Source organism: Dama dama, chromosome 5 (genome assembly GCF_033118175.1).
Source record: "Dama dama isolate Ldn47 chromosome 5, ASM3311817v1, whole genome shotgun sequence".
Lineage (NCBI taxonomy): Eukaryota > Metazoa > Chordata > Mammalia > Artiodactyla > Cervidae > Dama > Dama dama.
Genome location: NC_083685.1, coordinates 80,636,238 through 80,663,081, shown reverse-complemented (window position 1 = coordinate 80,663,081; position 26,844 = coordinate 80,636,238). Strand labels below are relative to the sequence as shown.

General features: G+C 35.7%; 1 protein-coding gene across 3 annotated transcripts in view; it reads right to left on the bottom strand.

Annotated features, from left to right (window-relative positions):
- GDPD1 (glycerophosphodiester phosphodiesterase domain containing 1) overlaps positions 1-26,844 on the bottom strand; it is a 52,723-nt gene that overhangs the window by 9,459 nt on the left and 16,420 nt on the right. For all 3 annotated transcript variants that reach the window (XM_061142656.1, XM_061142654.1, XM_061142655.1), the window contains exons 2-7: positions 26,340-26,382; positions 14,374-14,509; positions 12,005-12,050; positions 6,360-6,478; positions 5,745-5,834; positions 2,364-2,497 (exon numbers count right to left, since the gene is read on the bottom strand). In XM_061142656.1, coding sequence (XP_060998639.1) covers positions 2,364-2,497; positions 5,745-5,834; positions 6,360-6,478; positions 12,005-12,050; positions 14,374-14,509; positions 26,340-26,382 — 568 coding nt within the window. The remainder of the gene's footprint in view (positions 1-2,363; positions 2,498-5,744; positions 5,835-6,359; positions 6,479-12,004; positions 12,051-14,373; positions 14,510-26,339; positions 26,383-26,844) is intronic.

The window sequence follows — 26,844 nt, the reverse complement described above, 5'->3', positions numbered from 1 at the left end:
AGTTATTTCTCCACTGATCTCCAGTGGCATATTGGGTACCTACCGACCTGGAGAGTTCATCTTTCAGTGTCCTATCTTAAAATTTGGGAAAGGACAAAATTAAATTAGAACAAAGCCCATTTGGATTCTCTATTTTCATGATTTCAAGCTAACTTTTTGCTTGAAAATTTAAAAGTTATCTTTCAAAAGATCCCGAGTACCCAGAACCCATGTTTCTCTTGTGAGGCCTTTCTCTTGCCTTGTCTGCTGTAATTTTGTATGCAGTAGATGTAAACACACAGCCAAACTTTACTATGTATTAAAAGATATTTAGGGTAAAAATGGGATTAAAAAGAAAACTCTAAAAATATTTTTTCCTTTCACTTTCAATATTTGAAGACCTAGGCCCATCCTTTTAAGACATCTTTCCTACTGAAAGAGTACACTTGACTTTCAGACCTACAATGAGTTCCTTCAATCTCTTTGATGTTGAGAGCACCACCTGTATCATTAACTTTGGGCTATGCCCAGAGACTTCTCTGACTAGTTAGTCTCTCTACTGTGAAGATTGCTCAGCTTCTTTCAAAGTTAAACTGCACAGTGATTTTCATTCTCCCCAGATCTTGATTCTTGTTTCCTTTCTAACTCCTCTTGTCTATACTCTTAGGATTACCTGAGTCTCCACACTTAAATTCATTAAAAAAAAAATTTATTTTGTTATTTATTTTTTAATTTGTCTTTAAATTTTTGGCTGTGCTGAGTCTTCATTGCTATGCACAGGCTTTCTCCAGTTGTCACAAGCAGGGACTACTCTCTAGTTGCGGTGCACAGGCTTCTCATTGCAGTGGCTTCTCTTGTCGCAGAGCGCAGGGCTTCAGCAGTTATGACATGTGGGCCCAGCAGTTGTGGTTCATGGGCTTAGCTGCTCCTTGGAATGTGGAATCTTCCCCCACCAGTGATCAAATCCATGTCCCCTGCCTTGGCAGATGGATTTCTAATTACTGGACCACTAAGGGAGTCCTTAATTTTTTCTCTGAATTCAGTTTTTATTTGAAGCTTTCTAAATAAACTCCTTCTATTCTCCTAATTCTACCCGAGGTAGAAAGTCCCAATTGCATTTTCAGGAATCCCAAGAACTTAAAAACTTGAAACAGTAATTACCTCATTAAACACAAACTATTACACTGCCTTAGGAAGTATCCACTCTCTTTCATTAAAAATAAATACAAACACAATATTCTACCAGTGTCTGAATCCATAATCACTTTTTAAAGAAAAAAATTAGTTCTATGAAATCTGTTCACATCTGTAATTTAATAACATTTCCTTCTAAAAGGAACACCTGGAGATGATCTCGAGAGCACAACAGTCCATTCTAGACCAGAGGAAAGCGAAGTACTTTAGGGATAAATGGCTAGGAATTATTTTAATTTAGCAAATGAAAATAGTTTATTTGTAGACAAGAAGCGATTTCTGTTGTTTCGTCTGAGGAACAGCTACAGAAATTGCTAATAAACACTATTATAATTGGGAATAGATAAAATAAGCACACACATAACTAACAAACTCAAACTGGAAGACAAGCGTGAAACACAGATGCTGAGGACAAGAGTGCTGACCAACTTCTCTTTCTTACTGATATTTTCTAATGACTGCTGCATGCTCAGCTTGATTTTTTATAGTTCTGTGGGGATGAAAAAAGTTCTCATGCAGATGAAACCACATTTAAATGATCTCCCCAGAAGCTCCAGGGAAATTTACAGCTAGGAATGACATTCTAAGGGTGTGGGATTGTGAGATGAAGATCTTTGTTATATAAAAATGATAAAGATAATTTAATGATAAAAGCTATCATTTATTGAGTGCTTATTATTTGCCAGGCAATGCTCCAAGTGTTTTATACATTTTAATCTTTGTATTAACAGTAAATTAGTGTGTGAAAAACAAGGCTTTATACCCAGTAGAGAAGTTACACAAATATGAGTATCTGAGAATCCCCTGGACTACGAGGAGATTAAACCAGTCAATCTACGGGAAATCAGCCCTGAATATTCATTGGAAGGACTGATGCTGAAGCTGAAGTTCCAATACTTTGGCCACCTGATGAGACAAACTAACTCAGCTGAAAAGACCCTGATGCTGGGAAAGGTTGAAGGCGGGAGGAGAAGGGGACGACAGAGGATGAGATGGTTGGACTGGCATCACTGACTCAATCGACACGAGTTGGAGCAAGTTCTGGGAGTTGGTGATGGACACTGAGTCAGTGATGCCATCCAACCATCTCATCCTCTGTTGTCCCCTTCTCCTCCCACCTTCAATCTTTCTAAGTCTTTGTCTTAGTTTTCCAGTAATCGCTAACTAATGAAAACAAGGTAATCACTTACTTCAATATGATAGAAGGCATTGGGATTTCAAAAAACTGTTCTCGAATGGGCACAAAGGGCAAGAGGCCAGTGAAGAACAGGCCAAGAATGAGCAGAACACGTTGTAAACTGAAGAGTATAGCAATTTCCGAATTCTAAAAGACACAAACAATATCAGAGGATTATTTCACAACCTTCAAGATTCCCCAAGACTGTATCTTGACATCTGTTTAAAGTATTCCCTAAATCATCAACATCCACTTCCAAACACACTACACTTAGAAATGACTGGTCCTTGACAAATAGGTCAGGATCTATCCTGGAGTCCTACAGTATAAACCGATATTCAAGTTTCCCCACTCTCCACTCTCTGCTTCTGTAGCACCAGTCCTGTCTGTCGGTAGTAGTCTTTCTCACCAGAGATTAAACATATCAAATTTAATGGAACAAGATAAAGAAATAATGATATGAAATATTCAGTAACCTTATACATATTCAATAACTATACATATATATATATATATATTTTAAATAAGATATGATACAGATATATGTTAATAGTGTTGCAAATATTCACATTTTCATCTCGCAAAACTGAAACTCTATACTAAACAAATCCCCATATTCCCCTCCCCCAGATCCCCCATGTCTATCTTTAAAACAAACAAAAACTTTAATACATATGAATGTTTCTGTATAAAAGTAATATATTGAAAAAAATCATGAAAAAACATATTTTATTTAACATTCAGTCACTTAAAAATATAGACCTGTTTACTGGCTACTTAGCTGCGATACAGGGGGTGATTTTTGTGGCATGCGGGATCTAGTTCTCTGACCAGAGACTAAACCCAGACCCCCTGCAGTGGGAGCATGGTGTCCTAGCCGCTGGACTACCACCAGGGAAGTCTCCGTCCCCTCTTTTTTAGATTTCTTTCCCATTTAGGTCATCACAGAGCACTGAGCAGAGTTCCTGTGCCCTAGAGCAGGTTCTTCTTAGTTACCTATCTTATACATAGTAGCATATATATGTCAGTCCCAATCTCCCCATTCATTCCACCTTCCTCCCATTTTTTTATATTTCCAGCCTCTAGCATCTGGGAAGTAAAGAGCTAATATGAAATTCTTATACATCATAATTTAAGAATTATAAAAGATGCATGAATTATATAAGCAAGTTCATAGCACAAATGACAATTACTGTTGAGACATTCTTCCTTAGGTGTTTGAAAATTGCTGCTGAAATCTTGGGAGTTTTTACATTCTAAAATGACAGAAGGCCAGAGATGTCTAGAAAAATACATCAATCTAGGGGAAAGTTCTGTGATTCTCGGCCAAAAGTGAACATGTTATTTAAACTCACAGGAGGTTGTAAGAATATACTAGAGTCCCATTTATTCTTAACGCAGCTGCCCCATCTGTAACCAGATGTATCAAAACCAGGAATTGACAGTGATATGTTACTGTTAGACTGTCGACCTTACTCAGTTTTCACCGTTTTTAAAACTTGTGTTCATTTGTGCATGTGTATAGTTAGATGCAGCTGTAATCCATGTATAGGTATGTGTAATCACCCCCAGTCAAGACACAGAACTGCTCTATCATGACAGAGAACTCCCTCCTGCTACCTCCTTAATTGAGTGAATAATTAATTTCATGCGCACCATTTTCACTTTACTGAGATAAATGCCCAAGAGTAAGATTGCTGATTAATATGCTAAATGTATGTTTGGTTTTCTAAGAAACTACTCATTTAATTAAGAGTGGCTATTTTATTTTACATTCCCACCAGCAATGCATGTGAGATCAGTTTCTCCTCATCTTCTCCAGCATTTGCTATTATCACTATTTTTAATTTGGAAAAAAAAAATTGAATGATGTAAAAAGGGGCTTCCTTGGTGGCTCAGATGGTAAAGAATCTGTCTTCCATACAGGAGACCCAGGTTCAGTCCCTGGGTCGGGAAGATCCCCTGGAGAAGGCAAAAGCAACCCACTCCAGTATTCTTGCCTTGAGAAACCCATGGACAGAGGAGCCTGGCCAGTTAACAGTCCATAGGGTCGCAAAGAGTCAGATACGACCAGGCAACTAACACACACACACAAAGATCAGCAGGTCATGAAGCCTCCAGTATATTATCTTGCTTTTGTCTCAGTTCTATATTCTTGGGGATCTGAAGTCACTCAGCCCATTGATTATTCTGTTCTGTCCTTTTGTACACAGATAAAACTTATCACTTGCCTTAATTAGAGCCTCATTACTTTTGATTGTACTTTTAATTATACTGGTGCTGATTTTGGATCTATGCTTTCCTTCTTTGCCAGGAAGAAAGGCCTTTTAAAAAGAATTCTTTGTATTTTAGAATTGCAACTTGTGTCATGATATTCCTTCTGCATCATCACTTGTATTCTGAAAGAGAATCTTTAATGCTTAAGATTTTTTAACTCTTTGCATTTCAAATCCTCTTAGCTGACTATGAGCTAAATTTGCTTGTAGAGGCTTAGTGTACCATTTCAAAATATATCCAATTTTTATAGATATATTTTTTTCAAACAGAAAGATTTCAATTTGTGGATGGCTGTAATTCAATATGCTACCTGATAATCTTTTCATACTGTCCATCCTAAAGGAAATCAGTCCTGAATATTCATTGGAAGGACTGATGTTGAAGCTGTAACTCCAATACTTTGGCCACCTGATGCGAAGAGCTGACTCATCTGAAAAGACCCTGATGCTGGGAAAGATTGAAGGAGAAGGGGATGACAGAGGATGAGATGGTTAGATGGCATCACCAACTCAATGGACATGAGTTTGAGTAAACTCTGGGAGTTGGTGATGGACAGGGAGGCCTGGCGGGCTGTAGTTCATGGGGTCGCAAAGATTCAGACACGACTGAGCGACTGAACTGAACTGAACTGAATTGAACCTGATAACCATGATTTAACTCTATCTGGGAAGTAATGTAAAGAAAAGCTTGAGTTGTAAAGTTGAAGGACTCAATACTTTTCTTCATTCAAAATTATGCAAAAAAATTTTGATTACCTAACAAAAACCAGACACTAAAAGTCATATATATATACATAATAAAATGAATAACATGTTGGCAAACAACTAATATTATCATGTGAAAATAATAATTCTGTGAGCCAGTCCAATCACAGTGAACTTAATTGCAAGGTCCATTATCTACTAAATCTATTATCTATAAATTCATTATGTCTATTAGTAAACTTCTGGTTAGCTGCTTCCATCCAATACTATCTGTCTTTGTATCAAGGCTATGAAATAAGATATTTTAAAAAAATTATTACTGTAATTACTTAAATTTTAAAGACATACAACAACAACAAAGACAGATCATTCTGTATCTTTTTTTTTCATTCTGTATCATTTTTGAAGCTTACCTCTTTGTAGCACTTTTCTACAATTTCATAGCTGGCGTTACCCCACACTGTTATGTGTTCTCGTCTGTACTGCTTGACCAATTCTGAAACCTATATGTGAAAATTCAAAATTTTATTCATGTGACTATTTGTAAACCCACTTACATGATTTTACTTATAAAATGGATTACAACTATCTGCCAGTGCTTAGTATAAAATTTTAAAAGAACTGATAATTAAATTCAGATTATTTCATAAAGTATAAGAAATTACATTTACCACTGTATGATTTATCTAATAGAATACAACTGTTTAGTAACTGGACATAAACTAAGTACAAATGAAACAAGTGAAACTGGAAGAAGTAATTAATTACATAAATGCCACAGCCATTTATGTAATGGGGTTCACAGGAGCTCACGCTTATCCATGACTGAGACATGACAAGTCACTCTGAAAACAGGCTTTCCTACAGTCGAGTGATCTCTTCTACCAAGGTAGTATTTAAAACAATGCTGGTCCCTAGAGTATCACATTTCCTTGAACACTGTCAATCTACGCAGGCACCTACTCTAGCCGTATTTAGTTTGTGAAATCAGATTGCAACACGCTCAGAGGAGGCAATGCCTTAAGTACCTTCTTAATCAGCAAATTGTTGTTGACTTTGATATCGATGTTAATGGGAGTGTTAGGAAAGGCCTCAAAAACTTCCTTCAGTAATGGAATTCGGTTATCTTTTCCTTCACATTGGCATGCTGAGGAAGCAAGATTTTTAAATGTATTTTTAAAAGATCACTTTTTTTATGATTAGAAAAGTTAAGAGTATGCAGTCATAACAGGACATTTACAAAATGAGGCAAAGTATAAAGAAGAAAAGAAAAATCATCTAAAAATCCAACAATTTAGATATAACCATTGAGACCATTTGATGTACTTTCTCTCTTTTTTCCTATACATAATCTAATGATGTTATAATATCGTGTCCCTTCAAGTTTTAACTTGATCTTTTCACATAAGTAAAAATAAATGTTAATATACTGCACTTATGATTATGATTAAAAGTTTTCCATTATACTTTTTGAGATAACTGTAGATTCAAATGTAGTTTTAAGAAACAATATAGAGATTTGTACAGGGTTTATCCAGATTCCCCAATGGTAACTTTAGCAAAACTGTAGTATGATATCATAACCATGACATTTACATTGATAGAATCCATGGATTCTATCCTGCAGTTATTATTTTAAATATATTTAAGGGTTTAAAATTTAACCATTCTCCTTGAAGGATAACAAAATCTGCCACTCCAAAATATGCCATTTTGGCATAAGGAATATTTTGAAGTGAAGGCAATTGAGAAGAGGCAGGTATAAGAAAGGTCCTCTATGCCCATCCCCCATCTGCCTAAAAACAAGACTAAACTGTGTAAAAAATAAACAACAACCCGAGACCCCTATCAGCACCAAAGGACCCTACATGACAAACTACTGACTAGTCTTTATCTTCCATCAACCCCCCATATTTACCTTCCCACCATTTGCCACTCTAGACATTCAAAGTCCTTTTTTCCTTTGTCTTGTCACTTTTCTGAAAATTTACTGGATTCTGTTTGCTTGTTTAAGATGCTATATAAACTCAAGTTCTAACCATGCCCTGATCTTCCTCCATGACACATACACATTAATAAACTTCTGTTTTCCTCGTGTTAATCTTTTTTGTTACAGAGTCCAGATGAGAAACTAAAAGAATAGAAGAAAAAAATTTTTCCTTCTCTAGACCTTACTACTGGATATTGAGATTGTTTCTAAAGTTTTGCTTACAATTTTGTAAAGTAATTAGCCTCCAATTAAAATAAATAAATTAAAAAATAAATAAATAAAGTTTTGCTATGATATCATCATTGCAATTAAAATAAATAAATTAAAAATAAATAAAGTTTTGCTATGATATCATCATTGAATTTTTCAGAGGCTGTAAATAATATGGATAGGCAAGGGAAATGCATGCTAATTCAGTAATGGGTTGAAGAATTATATCAATGCAATTAAATCAATTCAAAGAAAAACTGAGTCATGAAAAATCAGAAGAGGATTTTTAATCATTCTTTTTATTTTCTGAGGGCTATTTTATTCTTCCCTTAGTTCCATTTGCTCTAATTACTTAGATGACATACTATATAACTATTATAAAATTTTCCCTTCCACCCGAAGCTTCAATTCCACTAACTCGTGAATAACAAAATTGTGAAAGATCCTTTATTTCATCCTTATTGTACAGCAAAGCAAAACAAAGAAGCATATCAAAAAAAGTAATTTAAGTCCAAGTTCTAAAACTTTTTAAAATACAGGCTCGTGTGAAAAGCAGCACGGGAATGGGAATATTAAAAAAAAAGAAAAAATATGTTATCATTTTGTCGGCTCTGTATTCTATTCTTACTGTCTTTTTACTATGCCTTATAACTCAGATGGAGCTCTGGGTCATTCTGATGGGACTGTTAATCATTTGGCTTTGTCTCCCAGCCACAGAGAAAGCACATAACCTTTTAAGCATAAAAATATGGACCACAGGAGATGTTGCCTAAAACGGATCCTGTACTTTTGAACTTATCATAGGTCCATTTTTATGTGAAGAAGATATACTTGAGAACAAAGCTAACACGATGAAAATGGAACAAAGAAATGGAAATAAGAGACAGACAAATTATTGCTTGAGCAACTGGAATCAGTTGTTTGAAGGCATATAACCTCTAGACTTTTTAGTTATGAGAAAGCAATAAATTATTCTTATAAACTTCTCAAACTATTTTCAGATGGATTTCTAGTATTGATAACTCAAAGAGTTTGGACTCAGACTACAGAACTGAACTATAAAAATTAATTATGTTAATACACAAAAATTTAGCTATAGTTTTTATCTAACCAGCACCCTTCCTTCCTTAGGAAAATCGCATCTCCTACATTCCGAATTGTTCTGATTGGGCTGTCAAAAACAGGACCTTCTCCCCGCTTGCTCTCACAAGTAGGCAAATGACCTAGGTCTGGCCAATTGTAATAGCCTGTCCCTTTATCCACATGAATAGTTCAAAGTGGACACATGACCCAAGTCTAGCCAATCAGTGCCTTTCTCTAGAACCTTTCGTAAGTAAGGTCACAGTGCAGGCAGGGGTCACAGTGCAGGCAGGATGTGAATTAATAGTTGTCAGTGATCATATTCCTGCCACATACGCAAAATTCATCTATAGTAAAAGAAGGTAGGACCCAAGAGAAGCAGAACAATGGAATAAAGCAAGAGTCCTTTTATGTTCCCAAGGATCCCATAATGTTTAATATCAGATCCACCATATTCTAGAGAGTTAATGATAAAAATAAATGTCTTCTTTCCCCTTAAGCTAGTGTAAACTGGTCTCTGTTACTTATAATTTAAAAAGTCTGAACATGAGGTTCTATTTGTACAGTCCAACATGGCAGCCACTGGCCACATGGGGCTATTTAAATTAAGATGAAATAGGGGACTTCCCTGGTGGCCCAGTGCTTAAGAATTCTGCTGTTTTATTACAGGGGGCGTGGGTTCCACCCCTGGTGGGGGAACTAAGATTCCCCCATGCTGCATGGTATGGCAATAAATAAATAAATAAAATGAAATAAAATTTAAAATTCAGTTACTCGGGTATACTAACCACATTTCAAGTACTCAACAGTCACATGTGGCTATTGACTATTGTATCAGACAGTACAAATGTAGAAAATTTCTATCAGTATAGAAAGCTCTATTTAGGCAATGCCATTCTAGTTAGATTTTTGTGAGCTTATTCAATGTGGAAAAACTAATTTCGCAGTCCAAAGAATTACCATAGACAATAGCTATTCACACCTAAGTTAAGATGTACGCAAGGATCAACTTAGAAAAAGGTCAGACAAAACTAACTTTGGAAAAGCAACATGACACATTACACAATAAGAATAACATTGAATCAAACAGTGGGAGGGAAACAAGGAAATGAAAATATGCTAAGAGAATAATGTGTGCTAAAGCGATGTGAAGATATTTAAATTAGATGACTCAGTCAGCACAGAATAAAGAGTTGGAGGAAGAAGTTTGTCCCCAATATTGTTGCAGGCAGAGAATAACTAGCGGGGAAATACTACCAAAAGGGAAAGAGGAAAATAACATGAAAACATGAATGCTAGATTTAGAGTATGCCATAGGATGTGCTGGTTGATGGAACACATGAAGTGGCTCTGAAGCATACTAGAACTTTAAAACAGATCACTACAGTCAAATCTAGGTCCAAACTATGTATTTTCCATGGAAAAGAGGTTATTCTCAAGTAAGCAGGACAGATAAAAATAAACTCTTTGGTTAACACATTTTCATGTTCCTCCTTTAAGTTTACTTTTTAATGTAGCCTGTGGTACATCAAAGCACCTTTAAAAAGAAAACACTTAATTCTTTTTCACTTAAGTTGTGAACCACAAAGAAAGCAAGAGGCCTAAAATCTGTACTCCTCTGAGGGTTGATTCCCTCTCTCCCTTTTTCTTTCTCTCTCTTCCTCCAGTATTTGAAGAAAACAACAGTTCCAAGCAGGGGAATAGGAGAGGAAAAAAACTGAACAACTTTCTGCCTAATCTGAGTCAAGTTTTTATAGTACTATATATAAGTCTGTTTCAAATACAATAAACCTCACGTTTGAGGCACAGCCTTTAAGCTAATTATATAACTTGAATACAATATGAACAAAGGTTAATTATTATTTATCATTAAATTTGAGAGTGCATGGCATTGCTACTAACATGCGATTTGAAGAGACTCTGTAGCTAGAGGGGCAGTATAGATAGCTGAACACTGGCCTGGTAAGGAGAAGACCTAGTTTCAAATCCCAGGTCTGTCATTTTCTTGTTATATGACCTTAATCAAGGAAATTTACACATTTAGGACTCAGTTTACTTTCTGTAACAAGAGGAGACAGGGTTAGATGATTTCAAAGGTCTCTTCCCTTTTAAAAGTTTTATGACTTATCTGGGAGATATAAAACCAGGGGAAAAATTTTTTTTTCTCAAAGCATCTTATAAACTTTGTGAGGCTTTGGCTTTGCTCTTTACAAAGGAAAAATTGGGAAAAACTTCACTTAGGAAATTTTCTTAACTTTTCCAAGTCCACAAGTGACACCAGTACTGAATAGCTTTGCAAGTTATAATCCTACTAATTATAAGAATGAAAGGTGTTTCATCAAATCAGCAAAAGCTTAATGATACTTACTTGGAAGGCAAAGTAAAAAAAAAAACCCACAAACATCAGATTGAAACGTCCTATAGAGACAGCCCATGCAAACAGGTTTCTGATTTCTATTTGGCTCTCTAAGGTTTTTTCACGGGGTCGCCAAGACTTGGACACGACTTAGCGACTCAACAGCAGCAAGGTTTCTCAGTCAAGGAGAAATTACATGGACCAGTTTTAAGTTTAGCTCACAGAGTGGTTACAGGTCTTTTTGAAAATTAATATCAACAGATCCTTGATGTTTAACCAAGGTTTCCACTATATGCAAGCTTTACCAAGGACCATGACAAGAACATCATGCAGTTTTCCTGAGTTACATGTGAATCACTCAAAACATGAGGTTGAATTGTCAAGGGAAGGGAGCTCAGCACCTGTAACTCGAGGTGGTGTATTTTCCATCCTAACGTAACTAGCACATCGGACCAAGGGACATGTCTCTTTGTGAGAAATGTTCCCTCAAAAGAAAAAACAAAAAACAAAAAACTATGTTGCTGATTAGAAAATGAAGATGACTAGGAAATGGATGGTTTATTCGACTAACGGAATTCTCTTACCGATTTAAAATATGGAGTAGCTAAATAACATAGAATGAAAAAAATTACAGAATTGGCAAGGATCTGAAAGGGGTCCCTTTAATTTCTTTTCATTTATTCTTATTTATGATGGATTATTTACTACAAGTTATAGCAATATTCTAGAATTTGAAGCTTTAGGAGTACAAAGTATCCCTAATAATATCTGGGTTTCTCATAACTAATATTCAGACTTAAATGAACTAAATTTAGATAGAATGAGTCAGTTAATAAATCTTTGGGCATCATCACCTCAAGTTTAGATATCCATCAAGATTTCAGATTTGTAGGCCTGCACAAACAAGCTTTGAGGGAAATACTTTTAGTTAGAACTTCTTATCACAAGCTAATACACATGTATTTCTAATTCTCAGCATAAATGAATACACTTAGTATATTCATAAATGAATTTTGTCTGCAAATGTAAATTATTACCTTTTTGAAACGAGACATCCAGTTTGCCAAGGTAAGGTGGGAGTTCCTTTAAAAGATATGATTAAAAAAAGTTAACTCTCAAAAAATAAAAAGTATCTTAGCATCTTACATTAAGACATAAAGATTTGCTTCTTTGAAAAATATAAAAATGAAATCTACAAATGTTTATATAGTAAACTCTCTAGCAGAACAGCCCCAGCAGCAAACTGACTGTATAATTACTAACTTTCACGACTTACAGGAAATCTGTACTAATACAAACCATTTGTCAATAATAAATACACAAAGATCTCAGTAGACAAATAACAGCAATAGACAATTCAAAGGGAAAAAAAATCATAAAGAAAAAATCTTCAAACTCACTAATAAGGAAATGCTAATTAAAATTTAATCTAGCAAATCAGGAAATTCTTTGTTATATATATATATATAGTGCCCCAAAATGGTAAGGGTGTGGCAAAATGGAAATTCTTTTAATATCAGATAGAAAAAGTCTTTTGAACACTTTTAAAAACCAAGCTGGCAACAGCAACTTTCAATATATGTTAAGAAACTATCGGGAATTCCCTGGTGCTCCCCCTGGTTAGGACTCTGTTTCTGCCTCAAGGTTCTGGGTTCAATCATTGGTCAAAGAACTAGGATCTCACAAGTCACATGGCCAAAAAAACCCACAACTATAATATTCCTGATTTTTTACCCAATAATTTCCCTGCTGACAGTTAATTTGTGTGTGTGCGTTAGTCGCTCAGTCATGTCTGACTCTCTGCAACCCCATGTACTATATATAGCCTGTCAGGTTCCTTTGTTCATGGAATTCTCCAGGCAAGTATACTAGAGTGGGTTGCCATTTCCTTCTCCAGGGGATTTTCGCGATCCAGGGATCGAACCCAGGTCTCCTGAACTGCAGGAGACTGTTTACTCTCTGAGCTGCCAGGGAAGCCTGAGAGCTAATTTGGTGAAATAACTTTGTTTTTTTAATTTTTAAAGATTTTTTAAAATGTGGACTATTTTTAAAGTCTTTATCGATTTGTTACAATATCGTTTCAATATTAGTTTTTTTGGCTGCAAGGCATGTAGGATGCCAGCTTTCCAACCAGGGATTGAACCCACACTCTATGCATTGGAAGCTGAAGTCTTAACCACTGGACCACCAGTGAAGTACCAGGAAATAACTTTAAATATAGAGAAAATTTTATCTTTACAAAACTTTATCTTTACACACATCTAAATAGATGTTCAGTGCAATGTTATCCCTAATGGTGAAAGCAGAACTAATTCAAATACCCAACAAACCAGGAATGGTTAAAAATAACAATATATCCACTCAGTATAATAACTTCAGTCATTTATGAAAAATAAGCATAGAATCTGAAAAGGCTAAGTACTGTATGATTCCAACTGTATGATACTTTGGAAAAAACAAAACTATGGAGACAATAAAAAGATTAGTCATTGTCAGGGGTTGGGGAGCAGGAAGGATGAATAGCTAGAACACAGAGAATTTTTAGGACAGGGAAACCATGCTGTATAACATTATATTAGTGGATACAAGTTATTTTCACGCATGCCACATTGAAACCTATAGAATATACAACATGGAGAATGAATCCTAATGCATGCTATGTGGGTGGTGATGATGCATCAGTGTAGGTTCATCAACTATAACAAATGCTCCACTATGGAGCAGAATGCTGATAGTTGAGGAAGGCTGTACCTGTGTTAGGTCAGAAAGCATTTGGGAAATTTCTACATATTCTGATTAATTTTTTGTGGATATAACTTCTAAAGAATAAAAGTCTATTTAAAAAAAAGGAAAAAAATGTATGTCATGCCATAATGTTAAAGTTGTTTAAAAATGCAATATAAATAATATACAATGAGAACACAACCATGTAAAAGACATTCAGAGTATATATACAGATAGCATCCTGTTGACATAAGTTTTCTTTAGGTGGTAGAATTAGGCATTGTTTTTCTTCAATTTATCAGTTTACTATAATGAGCATATAAACTACTAAAATCAGATTTTTAAAAGGATTTTTTCCTATTCCTGAAGACTAAAACTAGTTCATATATATAATCTGAATCAAATAAATTGTAGAATATTTGCAACAAGTTGAACTTCAGTAGTTTTACATTTGAGGACTTCGGTAATTTTGTTGAAACATTTATCAAAATAAGTCTTCACAAATGTATGTAATGAATACAAATTCTCACTGGAAGTCAGAATAGTTTTTTAAATTTCCTCTAACATTCATTAATCTTTAACTTTTTTTCTTATTTATTGAAGCGCTATCTGGCACTTACCATTTTAAAAAATCTTATTAAAATACCTATTAGTTATTAGTTTATCATGCATTTTTACTTACACAGTACTTGAGATCAGAGATGTTTACATTGACCCCTGTTGATCTCTTTAGGTTCTCATCATGTGACACTACAACTTGCTCATCTTTTGTGATATGGCAATCCAATTCCAACATATCAGTTCCAATTGTAACTGCACTGAAGAAACACAAAGAAAAATAATGACATTCTGAAACATAAGCAAACATTTAGGTTATGTACATTAGATGGAAAAGATAAAAAAAAACAACAAGAAAAAGATCAGAGTGACATCAAAATAACAGAAAATCCCATAATACTAAAATTTCTCAAGATTATTATTTATTACGAATAACTGATATGAAAATATTCTATGTGAACTTAGAATAAATAAGAGACTCATGTTGTCTCCTTTCCATAACAAGCAATCCCTAATCTGGCAACCCAAACTAAAGGAAAGGCTTCCCTCGTGGCTCAGTGGTAAAGAACCTGCCTGCCAATGCAGGAGACGTATGTTTGATCCCTGGGTCAGGAAGATTCCATGGAGAAGGAAATAGCAACCCACTCCAGTATCCTTGACTGGGAAATCCCATGGACAGAGGAGCCTGGTGAGCTATAGTTCATGGGGTCTCAAAAGAGGTGGACACAACTTAGTGACTAAACAACAACACAAATATAAAGGAAAGAACACTGGACCAGAAGTTGAAATTTGGGTACCAGTTCCTACTTTGCTATGAACTTGCTGTGTAACTTTGGGCGGGTAAATGCCCCTCTCTGGGCCTATATTTCCACAACTACAAAATGAAAGCTTAAGGAATGAAAAAGGATGCCCACTTCAGCCACTTAAATTCAGCATAGTATCAGAAACTATCGGGGAAGTTAAGCAAGAAAAAAAAAAAAAGCACCAAAATTGGAAAAGAAGTAAATTCATCACTATCTGCAGATGACAGTCTCATATGTAGATAAAAAGGTTTCACACACTACTGTCAAAACTAAAAAAAAAAAACAACCACACCAGTAAATTTCAATACAAAACAAAAACACAAAAAATCACTTTTATTTCTGTACACTAAGAATGAAAATCTGAAAAAGAAATCGTGAAACAATTTCATTTACAACAGCATCAAAAAGAATACAAACTTAGGAATTAACTAAAGAGGTGAAAAGCTTATACAATGAAAACTACAAAACACTGTTGAAAGAAATTAAAGAAGATATAAATAAATGCACAGACACCCCATGTTCATGGCCTGGAACACTTCATATTGTTAAGATGTAAACACTACATTGATCTACAGATTTAATGCAACTCCTATCAAAATTTCAGTGATTTTTTTTCAGAAATAGAAAATCTATCCTAAAATTCATATGGAAGCTCGAGGAAGCTCAAATAGCCAAAACAATCTTGAAAAGGAACAAAGTTGGAAGACTTACACTTTCTAATTTCAAACTTACTACAAAGCTTCAAAACAATGTGGTACTGGCATAGAGACAACACACAGACCAAGAGAAGACAGAGTCTAGAAATCTTAGCATATACGGCCAAATGATTTTTGACAAGGATGCAAAGACTTATTAAATAGGGAAAGGGCAGTCATTTCAACAAATAGTGTTGAGAAAACTGGATATTCACATGTGAAAGAATGAATTTGAATTCTTACCTAAAATCATAGCCAAAAATAAACTCAAAATGAATCAAAGAACTGTAAGACCTAAAGTGGAAAAAAAAAGAACTCAGAAGAAAACATACAGAAAAAGCTTCATTGAACTGGACTTGGCAATGACTTATTGGATATGACACCAAAAGCACAGGCAACAAAATTAAAAATAGACAAATTGAGCTTCTTCAAACTTTTAAAAGTCTGTGCATCAAAGGACATCAACAGACTAAAAAGGCAACTCACAATGGGAAAAATCACCTATCTATCTGATAAAGAATTAACATCTACAATACCCACAGAATTCCTAAACTGAAACAAGAAAAACAATCAAGTAAAAAATGAATAGGCATTCTGCAAAGAAGATGTGTCAATAAGCACATGAAAAGATGCTCAACATCATTAATCATTAGAGAAATATAATCAAAATACTTCACTCCCATTCAAAAGACTATTAATAAAAAAGAAAAGAGGGAAGGAAGGAAAAAAGGAAAAGAAAAACAAAAGCCACAATATTGATAATCCTTGCAGACATTATGCTAGGTGAACAAAAGCAAAAATACAAATATTTTTTTATTCTACTTAAACAAGGTACCTAGGACAGTTTATTTAACAAAGTATAATGGTGGTTATCTCAAATGCTAAAAGATGATGTTCTTAAAGTGCTGCACTCAATATACCAGAAAGTTTGGAAAACTCAGCAGTAACCACAGGACTGGAAAAGGTCAGTTTTCATTCCAATCTCAAAGAAGAGCAATGCCAAAGAAGGTTCAAACTACCACAGTTGCACCTATTTCACATGCTAGCAAGGTAATGCTCAAAATCCTTCAAGCTCAAAATCCTTTCAGCAGTACATGAACCGAGACCTTCCAGACATACAAGCTGGGTTTAGAAAAGGCAGAGGAACAAGAGATCAAATTGCCAACATCCATGAGATCATAGACAAAACAAGGGAATTCCAGAAAAACATCTACTTCTGCTTCAATGACTACGTTAAAGCCTTTGACTGTGTGGATCACAACAAATTGTGGAAAATTCTTGAAGAGACGGGAATTCCAGACCATCTTGCCTGTCTCCTGAAGCCTGTATGAAGGTCAAGAAGCATCAGTTAGACCTGGACAGGGAAAAACGGGCTGGTTCAAAATTGGGAAAGGAGTGAGTCAAGGCTGTATACTGTCACCCTGCTTATTTAACTTATATTGAGAGTATATCATGTGAAATGCCAGGCTGGATGACTCACAAAAGCTGGAATCAAGACTGCTGGGAGAAATATCAGTAACCGAGATAGGCAGATGACACCACCCTAATGACAGAAAGCAAAAAGGAACTAAAGAGCTTCTTGATGAAGGTGAAAGAGGAGATTGAAAAAACTGAACATTCAAAAAATTAAGATCATGGCATCCGGTTGCATCACTTCATGGCAAGTAGACGGGGGAAAAATGGAAACAGTGCAGACTTTATTTTCTTGGGCTCCAAAATCACTAAGGACAGTGACTGCAGCCATGAAATTAAGACGCCTGCTCCTTGGAAGAAAAGCTATGACGAACCTAGACTGCATATTAAAAAGCAGAGAAATCACTTTGCTGACAAAGCTCTATATAGGCAAAGTTATGGTTTTTCCAGGAGTCACGTGCAGATGTGAGAGCTGGACCATAAAGAAGGCTGGATGCCGAAGAATTGATTCTTTCAAACTGTGTGCTGGAGAAGGCTCTTGAGAATCCCTTGGACAGCAAGCAAGATCAAACCAGTCAATCCTAAGGGAAATCAACCCTAAATATTCATTGGAAGGACTGATGCTGAAGCTGAAGCTCCAATACTTTAGCCACCTGATGCAAAGAATTAATTCACTGGAAAAGACCCCGAGGCTGGGAAAGATTGAGGGCAAGAGAAGGGGGAGACATAGGATGAGATGGTTGGATGGCATCACTGACTCAGTGGTCATGAGTTTGAGCAAACTCAGAGACAGTGAAGGACAGGGAAGCCTGGCGTGCTACAGTCCATGGGGTCTCAAAGAATCAGACACGACTGAGCAACTTAACAACAATGGTGGTTACCAGGGCTGTGGGGTGAAGAGGCTGGGGAGTTATTTAACGGATACAGAGTTTTAATATGACATGATTAAAAAGTTCTGGGACAAAAGCTACAAACTTCTAGATATAAGATGAATACGTACTAGGGATGTAACGTATAGTATAATGACTACAGCTAATTGTTGTGGTGATATACAGCAAAACTGTTGAGAGTAAATCCTAAGAGTTCTTTTCACAAGGAGAATTTTTTCCTTTATTCTTTTTATTGTGTCGATAAGAGAGGAGAGGATGAAGGTTAGCTTAACCTACTGTGGTAGTCATTTCACAATATATGTAAATTAAACCATCATGTTGTATGCCTTAAACTTATACAGTGATTGTATGTCAATTATTTCTCAAAAAAACAAAAAAAAATTGTAGAAATGGATAGTGGTGATGGTTGTATAACAATATGATATACTTAATGCCACTGAACTGTACACTTAAAAATGTTAAGATGGCAACTTTTGCGTTATGTACATCTTACCATGAAAAAACAAAAATATTTTAATTGTCTTTCAAAAAAGAAAAAACTTGAAAACATCAGAACAGATAATTGCTAAGGTTTCTTTCCCCCTAAGATGTTATGACTGATACAGAAGGTATACCACAGTGGTCAAGAGAACAAACATTGAAAAGAAAAAAAAAAAGTAAATATGTGAGGTAATGGATGTGTTAACTTGGTGAGAATCCTTTCACAATGTATACACACTTATCATTCATCACATTGTGACACTCTGAATACATTAAAATGTTGTCAATTATACTTCAATAAAGCTGAAAAAAAAAAAAAAGCACAGACATGGGAGCCTGCATTCAAATCCTGGCTCTGCACTTACTTGGGCAGTTATTTAGTTTCTCTATGTTTATTTGCAAAACAGTGAAAACATTAGCTCTCTATATCTCCTTCCCACCTTGCTCCTACACTCCAAGCAGCCCCATGCTCTAAATATTTCTTTTGCCTGAAATGTCTTTCATAGAAAAACAACATACAATAAAATAACAGACACAAGCTTGAACAGGCACTTCTCCAGTGAGAATTTCTAACTGGCCAATAAGTTTATGAACAGGTGTTCAACATAAAAATTCCACAGGGAAACAGAAATTAAAACCACAATGAGACAGCACTATATACCCAACAGAATGCCTAAAATTAAAAGGAATGACAATAAGTTAGAAAGACAGTGGTGCAACCGGAACTCTCATACATTGCTGATGGGAGTGTAAGTTGGTAAAATCCTTTGAAAAATATCCACCTACCCTATGACACCTCTCGAGAGGGGAACAGCAATCCACTCCAGTGTTCTTGCCTGGAGAATCCCATAGACAGGGAGGCCTGGTGGGCTATAGTCCATGGGGTCACAAGAGTCGGACACGACTGAGCAACTTAACACACACACACACACACGCACACACCCATGATACAGCAATTCAACTTCTGCTAAGTGTGTATCTTCTGAGAGAAATGAACTTATTTGACCATTAAAAAACATGTACAAGATTATTTCACACCTCATGGATGAATTTTACAGATAAAAATTGAAAGAAAGAAAAGCCAAAGACAAAAGTATAAACACTGTATGATTACATTTATGTTATCAGGAACAGAAAAAAGTCAATCGATTGTAATAGAAATTAAAATAATGGTTACCTAGGGGAAAGGAGTACAGACTGGGAGAGGCCACAAGGGTGCCCTCAGAGGTGCTAGAAATGTTCTATACTTTTATTTGGGTGGTGATCACAAGGGTGTGTATTAAATTATTAAATTATTAAAATATTAAAATATTAAACATTAAAATTATTTGGGCTTGAGCACTTAAAAATTTGTGCATGTTACCAAATGTATATTATACACACTATAGTAACAGTTTAAATAACAGTTTTTAAAAAATATTTATTTATTTGGCTGTGCCGGGTCTTACTAATACCTGCAGCTTGTGGAATCTAGTTTCCCCACCAGGGACTGAACCTGCACTGGGAGCAGGGAGTCTTAACCACTGGCCCACCAGGGAAGTCCCACAATAATAGCTTTGTAAGTCTTTCTTCTTCCACTTGTCTGCTAACTCTTACTTGTTTTTCAGGTGTAAACTAAGAAACTAGCACTTCAGGACACCTTCCCTAATCCTGCCCTGCCCCCTGCATCCCAGACTGGATTTTGTAGCCTATTTACCAATTATTTGCCAAACTGCCAGGACTTCCTGCACCACCTGTGTTTACTAAGTCAGAGTACCTACCGCACTCTTGAATATACCTACTTATCTTCTCCTACTTGCCTAATTAGACGGAAAGGGTGTCTGGACCATGGCTGTTTACTGTCGCATTCCTAGTGCCTGGGCACAGGACTGCTCACAGCATGTATTGAATTAATAAATGAAAAGAGACAGCTCTCTGTATATGTAAAAAGCTTACATAGCACTTTATGAATCAATTACCACAGATGACATCTTCAAGATGAAAAACAAAGTAAACGTAGGCAGGGCAGGGAGAGAGTTTTAGGGGAAAAAAAAAACCTTTCCTTTTTTAAAATTCAAGAATGGACAGAGTCAGAGCTGAGTGAGCAGACTGAGAAAGCAGGAAGGGAAAAATATAAAGTAGGTAAATTACAGTTTGTATAATACATTCCCTTACATTTAAATTGTTTCCCAGTGTTTGTGCATAAGGTCATGTCACCACAACTAGATAGTAAATTCCTAGTGAGGAAGAGTATTTGTTTCATATTTTCCAATGTTCACAATGTTGGATATGTTGCAGGTAATCACACATTTCTAAATGAGCAGAATGAAGCTATGTTTTGGTTATCAATATCCAACTAGTACCTAAATGTTCATCAATGATGATCCATTATTGTTGTTCAGTCGCCTAGTTGTGTCCGACTCTTTGTGACCCCATGGACTGCGGCAGGCCAGGCCTCCCTGTCCCTCACCATCTCCCAGAGTTTGCCCATGTTCATGTTCATTGCATTGGTGATGCCGTTCAGCCACCTCATCCTCTGACGCCCTCTTCTCCTTCTACCCTCAATCTTTTCCAGCATCAAGGACCTTTCCAATGAGTCATCTGTTAGCATCAGATGGCCAAAATACTGGAGCTTCAGCTTCAGCATCAGTCCATAGTGATGATCCAAAGCCACAGTGAAGGAGAAGGAAATGGCAACCCACTCCAGTCTTCTTGCCTGGAGAATCCCAGGAGCCCTAGCAGGCTCCTCCGTCCATGGGGTCTGCAAAGAGTTGGACACAACTGAGCGACCCATTTCACTTTCACTTTCCATTAAAATAGTTCATTTCTTAAAAAAAAAAAAAAAACAAAGTCACAGTGAATTGTTTAGTCGCTAAGTCATGTCCGGCTCTTTTTGCAACCCTATGGGCTGTAGCCCGCCAAGCTCCTCTGTCCATAGGATTTCCCAGACAAGAATATTGGAGTGAATTGCCATTTCCTTGTCCAGGGAAATCTTCCTGACCCAGGGATCAAACCCGTGTCTCTCGCATCTCCTGCACTGTCAGGTGGATTCTTTATCACAGAGCCACCTGGGAAGCCCTAGTGAACATCATACATCAAAGAATCAATGAATCAAAGCATTCAAATGGAATGGCATTGTGGATATCTACATGAAAAAAAAGTAGGCATGGTAGGATCCCACTGATGTAAAATAAAGTGTGTATGTGTGTATGTATGCACTTTATATGCCTGACAAAATTTATCTTTGGAGCCGACTACTTGAGAATTGTCTTACTTGATCTACCTCTGATGATCCAACCCCATCAGCATCCCACTCCAAAAGAACCAATGGCCACGTGCTGCCGTGTGCCAAAGTCTCACACTGCTCCCCTATTTCTTAAATAATCTTCCCTTTCAGTGCTCTGATTATCACCAGCTGTTAAGAGAAAAACAAACCTGGCTCATTAATATAATTCTTACTAAGACAGTAAATAACTGTGAACCATATGTGTCCTCTTCTAAAGAACATCCACCTTTGAAAAAGACTGTTTGCAATTGTATGTTTGCTAGAACCACAGATGTGTAAAAATAAAATCTAAAAATAGGCAGAAATAGGTTTTAGGTTGGTAAAAGTATTTTTCTATATTTTAAATTTTCCTTAAATATTGTTATACTGTGTATAGCTTTTAGCTTTTATTTATTTATTTTAAGAATAAAAGGGGGGAAAATTAAGAATAAAAGGGGACTTCCCTGGTGGCGCAGTGGATGGGAATCTGCCTGCCAGGGTAAAAGCAGGGGTTATCTATATTTTCCTGTATTTAAATATATATTTCCCTGTATTTAAAAATACCTATACATATTACCTAAGAAATCTTTCTAAGTATGAAGTTTACCTTTAGCTGAAATGTTGGCTATTTTTAGAAATGTTTAGGAATTATACAAAAAATATTTTTTATTTATTGTATGCTTACCTCTTATTAAGAAGCTAATAATCAAAAATTTAGAACAATAGTAAGTGTATCTAGGACAATGTGTAAATTATTCTAATAAAGTCATCTCAAATTCGATACACAAATAGCTGGAACACAGAGAGAAAAGAAAACTATTTTTTTTTTTTATCACTTTAGCCTTCAAACTTTCCTACAAATAACAAAATGTATCTACTTCCACTGAAACACCAGACATTTTATAGCTGAATTTCTGATAAGCTGATGACAAACACAGAAAAAAGTTACGGAGGGCAAGATTTCAGTATTTCTGGAAAAAGAAAAGAAAAACTCTAGCTCTAAAAGAAGTGAAATTACTTCAAACTCCACATAAACAATGCATCAAAACTTACAACAGACTTTATGCTAAAGAATTTATTTGAATCTCATGTATTCCTCAAAACATTAAGGTTATATTATTCCCACTTCAGAGATGAGATAATTAGTATCGTATTAATTAGACATTCTAAAAAACTTTATCATGAGAATCAGGTCACCGATTAATTACTTTGATTGTCTGCCAACTTACGCTTCCAGCCATTGCTAATACAATTTACTTCTTTCTTTTACCATTCATATTAATACCACTGGGATCAAACTGTCCTGTGGGTACTCACCACAGCAGCCTGGTTTAATAACCTAGTTTTATTAGCTCTTAAGAACCACACTTTACATACTCAGGGTTTATTGGCTCTTTGTGTGTGAGTGTGTGTGTCTATCTTTGTAGTACAATTTTTTAGTTTTTGGTTCCATGCTTATTATAAATGGGGTTCTGCCTCTACCTTCTGTTAACAGTCTGCTTTGGTCCTGAGCGCTCCATTCCATATACCTTTCAGTAACTGACTAGTGAGAGCCTGTTAGTACCAGAGCCAGATTTAGGGACTGAGATCAATAAGGAAAATTCTTATTCTCAAAGAATCCCAGAAGAGCCATATTCATAATTTAAAGAAAGAAAGAAAATGAAGTCACTCAGTTGTGTCCGACTGTTTGTGACCCCATGGACTGTAGCCTGCCAGGCTCCTCCATCCATGGAATTTTCCAGGCAAGGATACTGGAATGGGTTGCCATTTCCTTCTCCAATTCATAACTTAAGGTGTCTGTAAAATCATTTTAAAAATTTATTTATTTACTTATTTTTTGGCTGCACTGGGTCTTCACTGCTGCATGTGGGCTTTCACTAGCTGTGGCAAGTGGGCTCAGTGGTTACGGCATGTGGGCTTAGTCGCCCTGTGGCACGTGGAATCTTCCTGGACCGGGGACCGAATCTGTGTCCCCTGTGTTGGCGGGCAGATTCTTAACCACTGGACCACTAGGGAAGTCCATGAAATTATTTTACAATTTTATAAAAAGTTTTAAATAACTTTTTACAATTTTATAAAAAGTTTTAAATAACTTTTTATAAACTGTGAAATATAATTATTTCTCTTTGTCAGTACTAATTACTTCTTTAGCCCTACTATAATATAATAAATACATAATGAATTAATTTTTCATATACTCTTAAGGTCCTTTCAGTTTTCTAGATGTAGCCTGTCCACATAACCTCACATTTTAACCTCAAACATTTCACGATTTTAAAAGGAGCTTCTTCCTCTCCACCAAATGATAGCTGTTCTAGTCCTGATATCTTTTCAATTTTCTCATTAATTTTAACCAGGCTTCCCATACCAACTATTTATACTTTCTTCAATATCATCTTTACCTCCATGTCATAATATACATGCTTTTTCAATATACACAGATATCAATATATAAATACATGTAACAAATAAGATCTAAGTTTTAGCTGTGCATTGTACTTTCACTATTTCTTCTTCAACTACTTCACCTATCAAGGATAAACCATACTTAAGCACAGTGTCCGTCTTTTGCCAATTACGGAGTATAACTGTTTATCTTTTTAGTATACAATACTTTGAAAATAGTATGTGTAAACAGCTTTTTCTTATTGTTCATGAAGTAGGTATATTTAAAAAAACCTTTCTAAGTGTCCTAGCGGTTACATAAATAGAATATTTATAAATGAAAGTACAATTATAAAAAGTACTTATTGACAGTATACTGATGCATAAGGCAAAACGAAACAAAAACCCAAATCATTACTACCACCAGCACCATCAAAAATATTTTTTTAAGTTTAAAAATAAAGCCTATTTGGTTTAGGTTTTACATAAATTCCAAAGTCAGTTAGCAAACAGCCATACAATGGAAGAGTTAAACAGCCTTAATATATGGAAGAGGTGCTTTCTTCTTTTAAAGTACCAGAAAAACCTCCAAAAAACTAAAGTTACAGAAAGCTACCACATGATAGAGAAGGCTGTGGTACTTTTCAATAGTTACTGCTTGAACAAAACAATATAAAAACAAACTGCCTGAAGACAGGAAATGAAATGTATCCAGCAGGTAAAAATCATCTAAATTAGATATTCTTTGAATATCAAAACATTTTTCAGGGAATCAAAATCTTCAAAGATAAAAAAATATTTAGGTACCATCCTTAGAAATAATGTTTTATACAAATGCATCATCCTTAGAAATAGTTTATTATACAACTCAGTGTCTTAATTTCATAAATAAGAGTGGCTGGTAAAGATTTAGCAAAAAAATGTGGAGAAAACTTACAAAACAACATACATTTACATACAGAATGCTAAAACCATTCAGTCATGAGCAGTTTTTCCCCAAGTAAAATATATCACTACATCACAGACAAAAAAATATCTGATAAATGATAGTCAATGTAGGTGTGTGTGGGTGTGCATATGTGTGTGTGTGAACCACAGTGAAAACTGTTCACATAAAATTAAATATATTTTTTGTTATAGGAGCTAGCTACATAATCTCAGTAGAGAAGATAAAGTAATTTACATTATTCTGCTTCACCATCAGTGACAGGAGGAAAGAATTTGCATTTCAGGGCTGTAAGAGACTTGAGATTACAGTCAAAAGGCATCATGTTTTAGAGCAGGAAGAATAAGCAATGACGAATATAGGAGGATAGGATTTAGACCAAATGACTATCGAAAAGCAGTACCTTGGGACCTGATAACAGGAAAAAGACTCTCTCAAGTGTCTTTGAATGATGAGAAATAGAACTAAACCTTAAGCCAAGTTAGCCTGATTTATTAGCCCCAATTATGTACATAAAAATGGTTAAAAATTATATAAGAAAATATTTTCCTTAGTAAATATGGATAGCAATGTTTTTCATGGGGGTTAACTTACTACGTTTCCTGTCTTATTTTTCAGGGAAAAGAAAACAGTGTTCTCAGCATTACCACAGGCTGATGATAAGCATTTACTTTAAGACCAAGAACAAGGTAGCAATCAGCTTTCGTTCTTGTCTCTCCTGCTGCTTCTCTGTGAGGTGCTCTAAAAGACCTCCGTGGGAAATATGAATGATTCAAACACTGGAAAAAATAATTTACCTTATTTTTTTAAAAAATAAGATCAATTACTCCTAAGGCTTCAAAGAAGAAAGACCAGATAAGAGGTTCAGGTCTGTGGAAGAATTACTGAGTAGACACATAATCCTACACATAAACAAGAGCCAATGTAACAGTGTTTTCCTTCCCTTTCCTTTTCTCCTTCTCTCTGAGACTAATTAGCATTATGCACAGAATGTGCCTTGTTACAAACGTCTTCTTTCAGCTCTGGCACTGTAGTGCCAAAACTCAAATCTAGATTTTCAGTTAAGCAGAAGACAAACACTTGTTGGAACACTTCAGACTAACTAAATAAAAAAAGAAGATTTTAATAAAACAGAAACAACTGTCACAAGCAGATGCTACCTGTATACGATCCTTACTCTGTGAATCTTCACTTTAATGATAAACTGTAAAGGAATGCCTTTTTATATACTTACTGTTGAAAAGCTGCCATTGTATTCTCCAAATTTTCTCCAGCACCTGTGAAAACATTAAATTGAAGCTAATTTGAATATTTATTTTCCCCAAAATTCACCTTACATATTTCAAGTAAATCATACATTTGGTACATATGAGGTAGATATTACAAGTATTTTAAAGAATGTAATAGCATTTTGCATCGTTTTTAGGGGCACCAGGAAGAATCAGGGCTTCCCAGGTGGTTCAGTGGTAAAGAATCCACCTTGGTTAAGAATCTACCTGCCAGTGCAGGAGATGCAGGTTTGATCCTTAGGTTGGGAAGATACCCTGGAGGAGGAAATGGCAACCCACTCCAGTATTCTTGCCTGGGAAATCCCATGGACAGAGGAGCCTGGCTGGTTACAGTCCATGGGCTCACAAAGAATCAGACACAACTTAGTGACTGAGCAAACCATAGCACCGCACAGGAAGAATCAAAGATCAAAACACAGTCACAGCAAGCAGAGGGGTTAGAAGAACCTA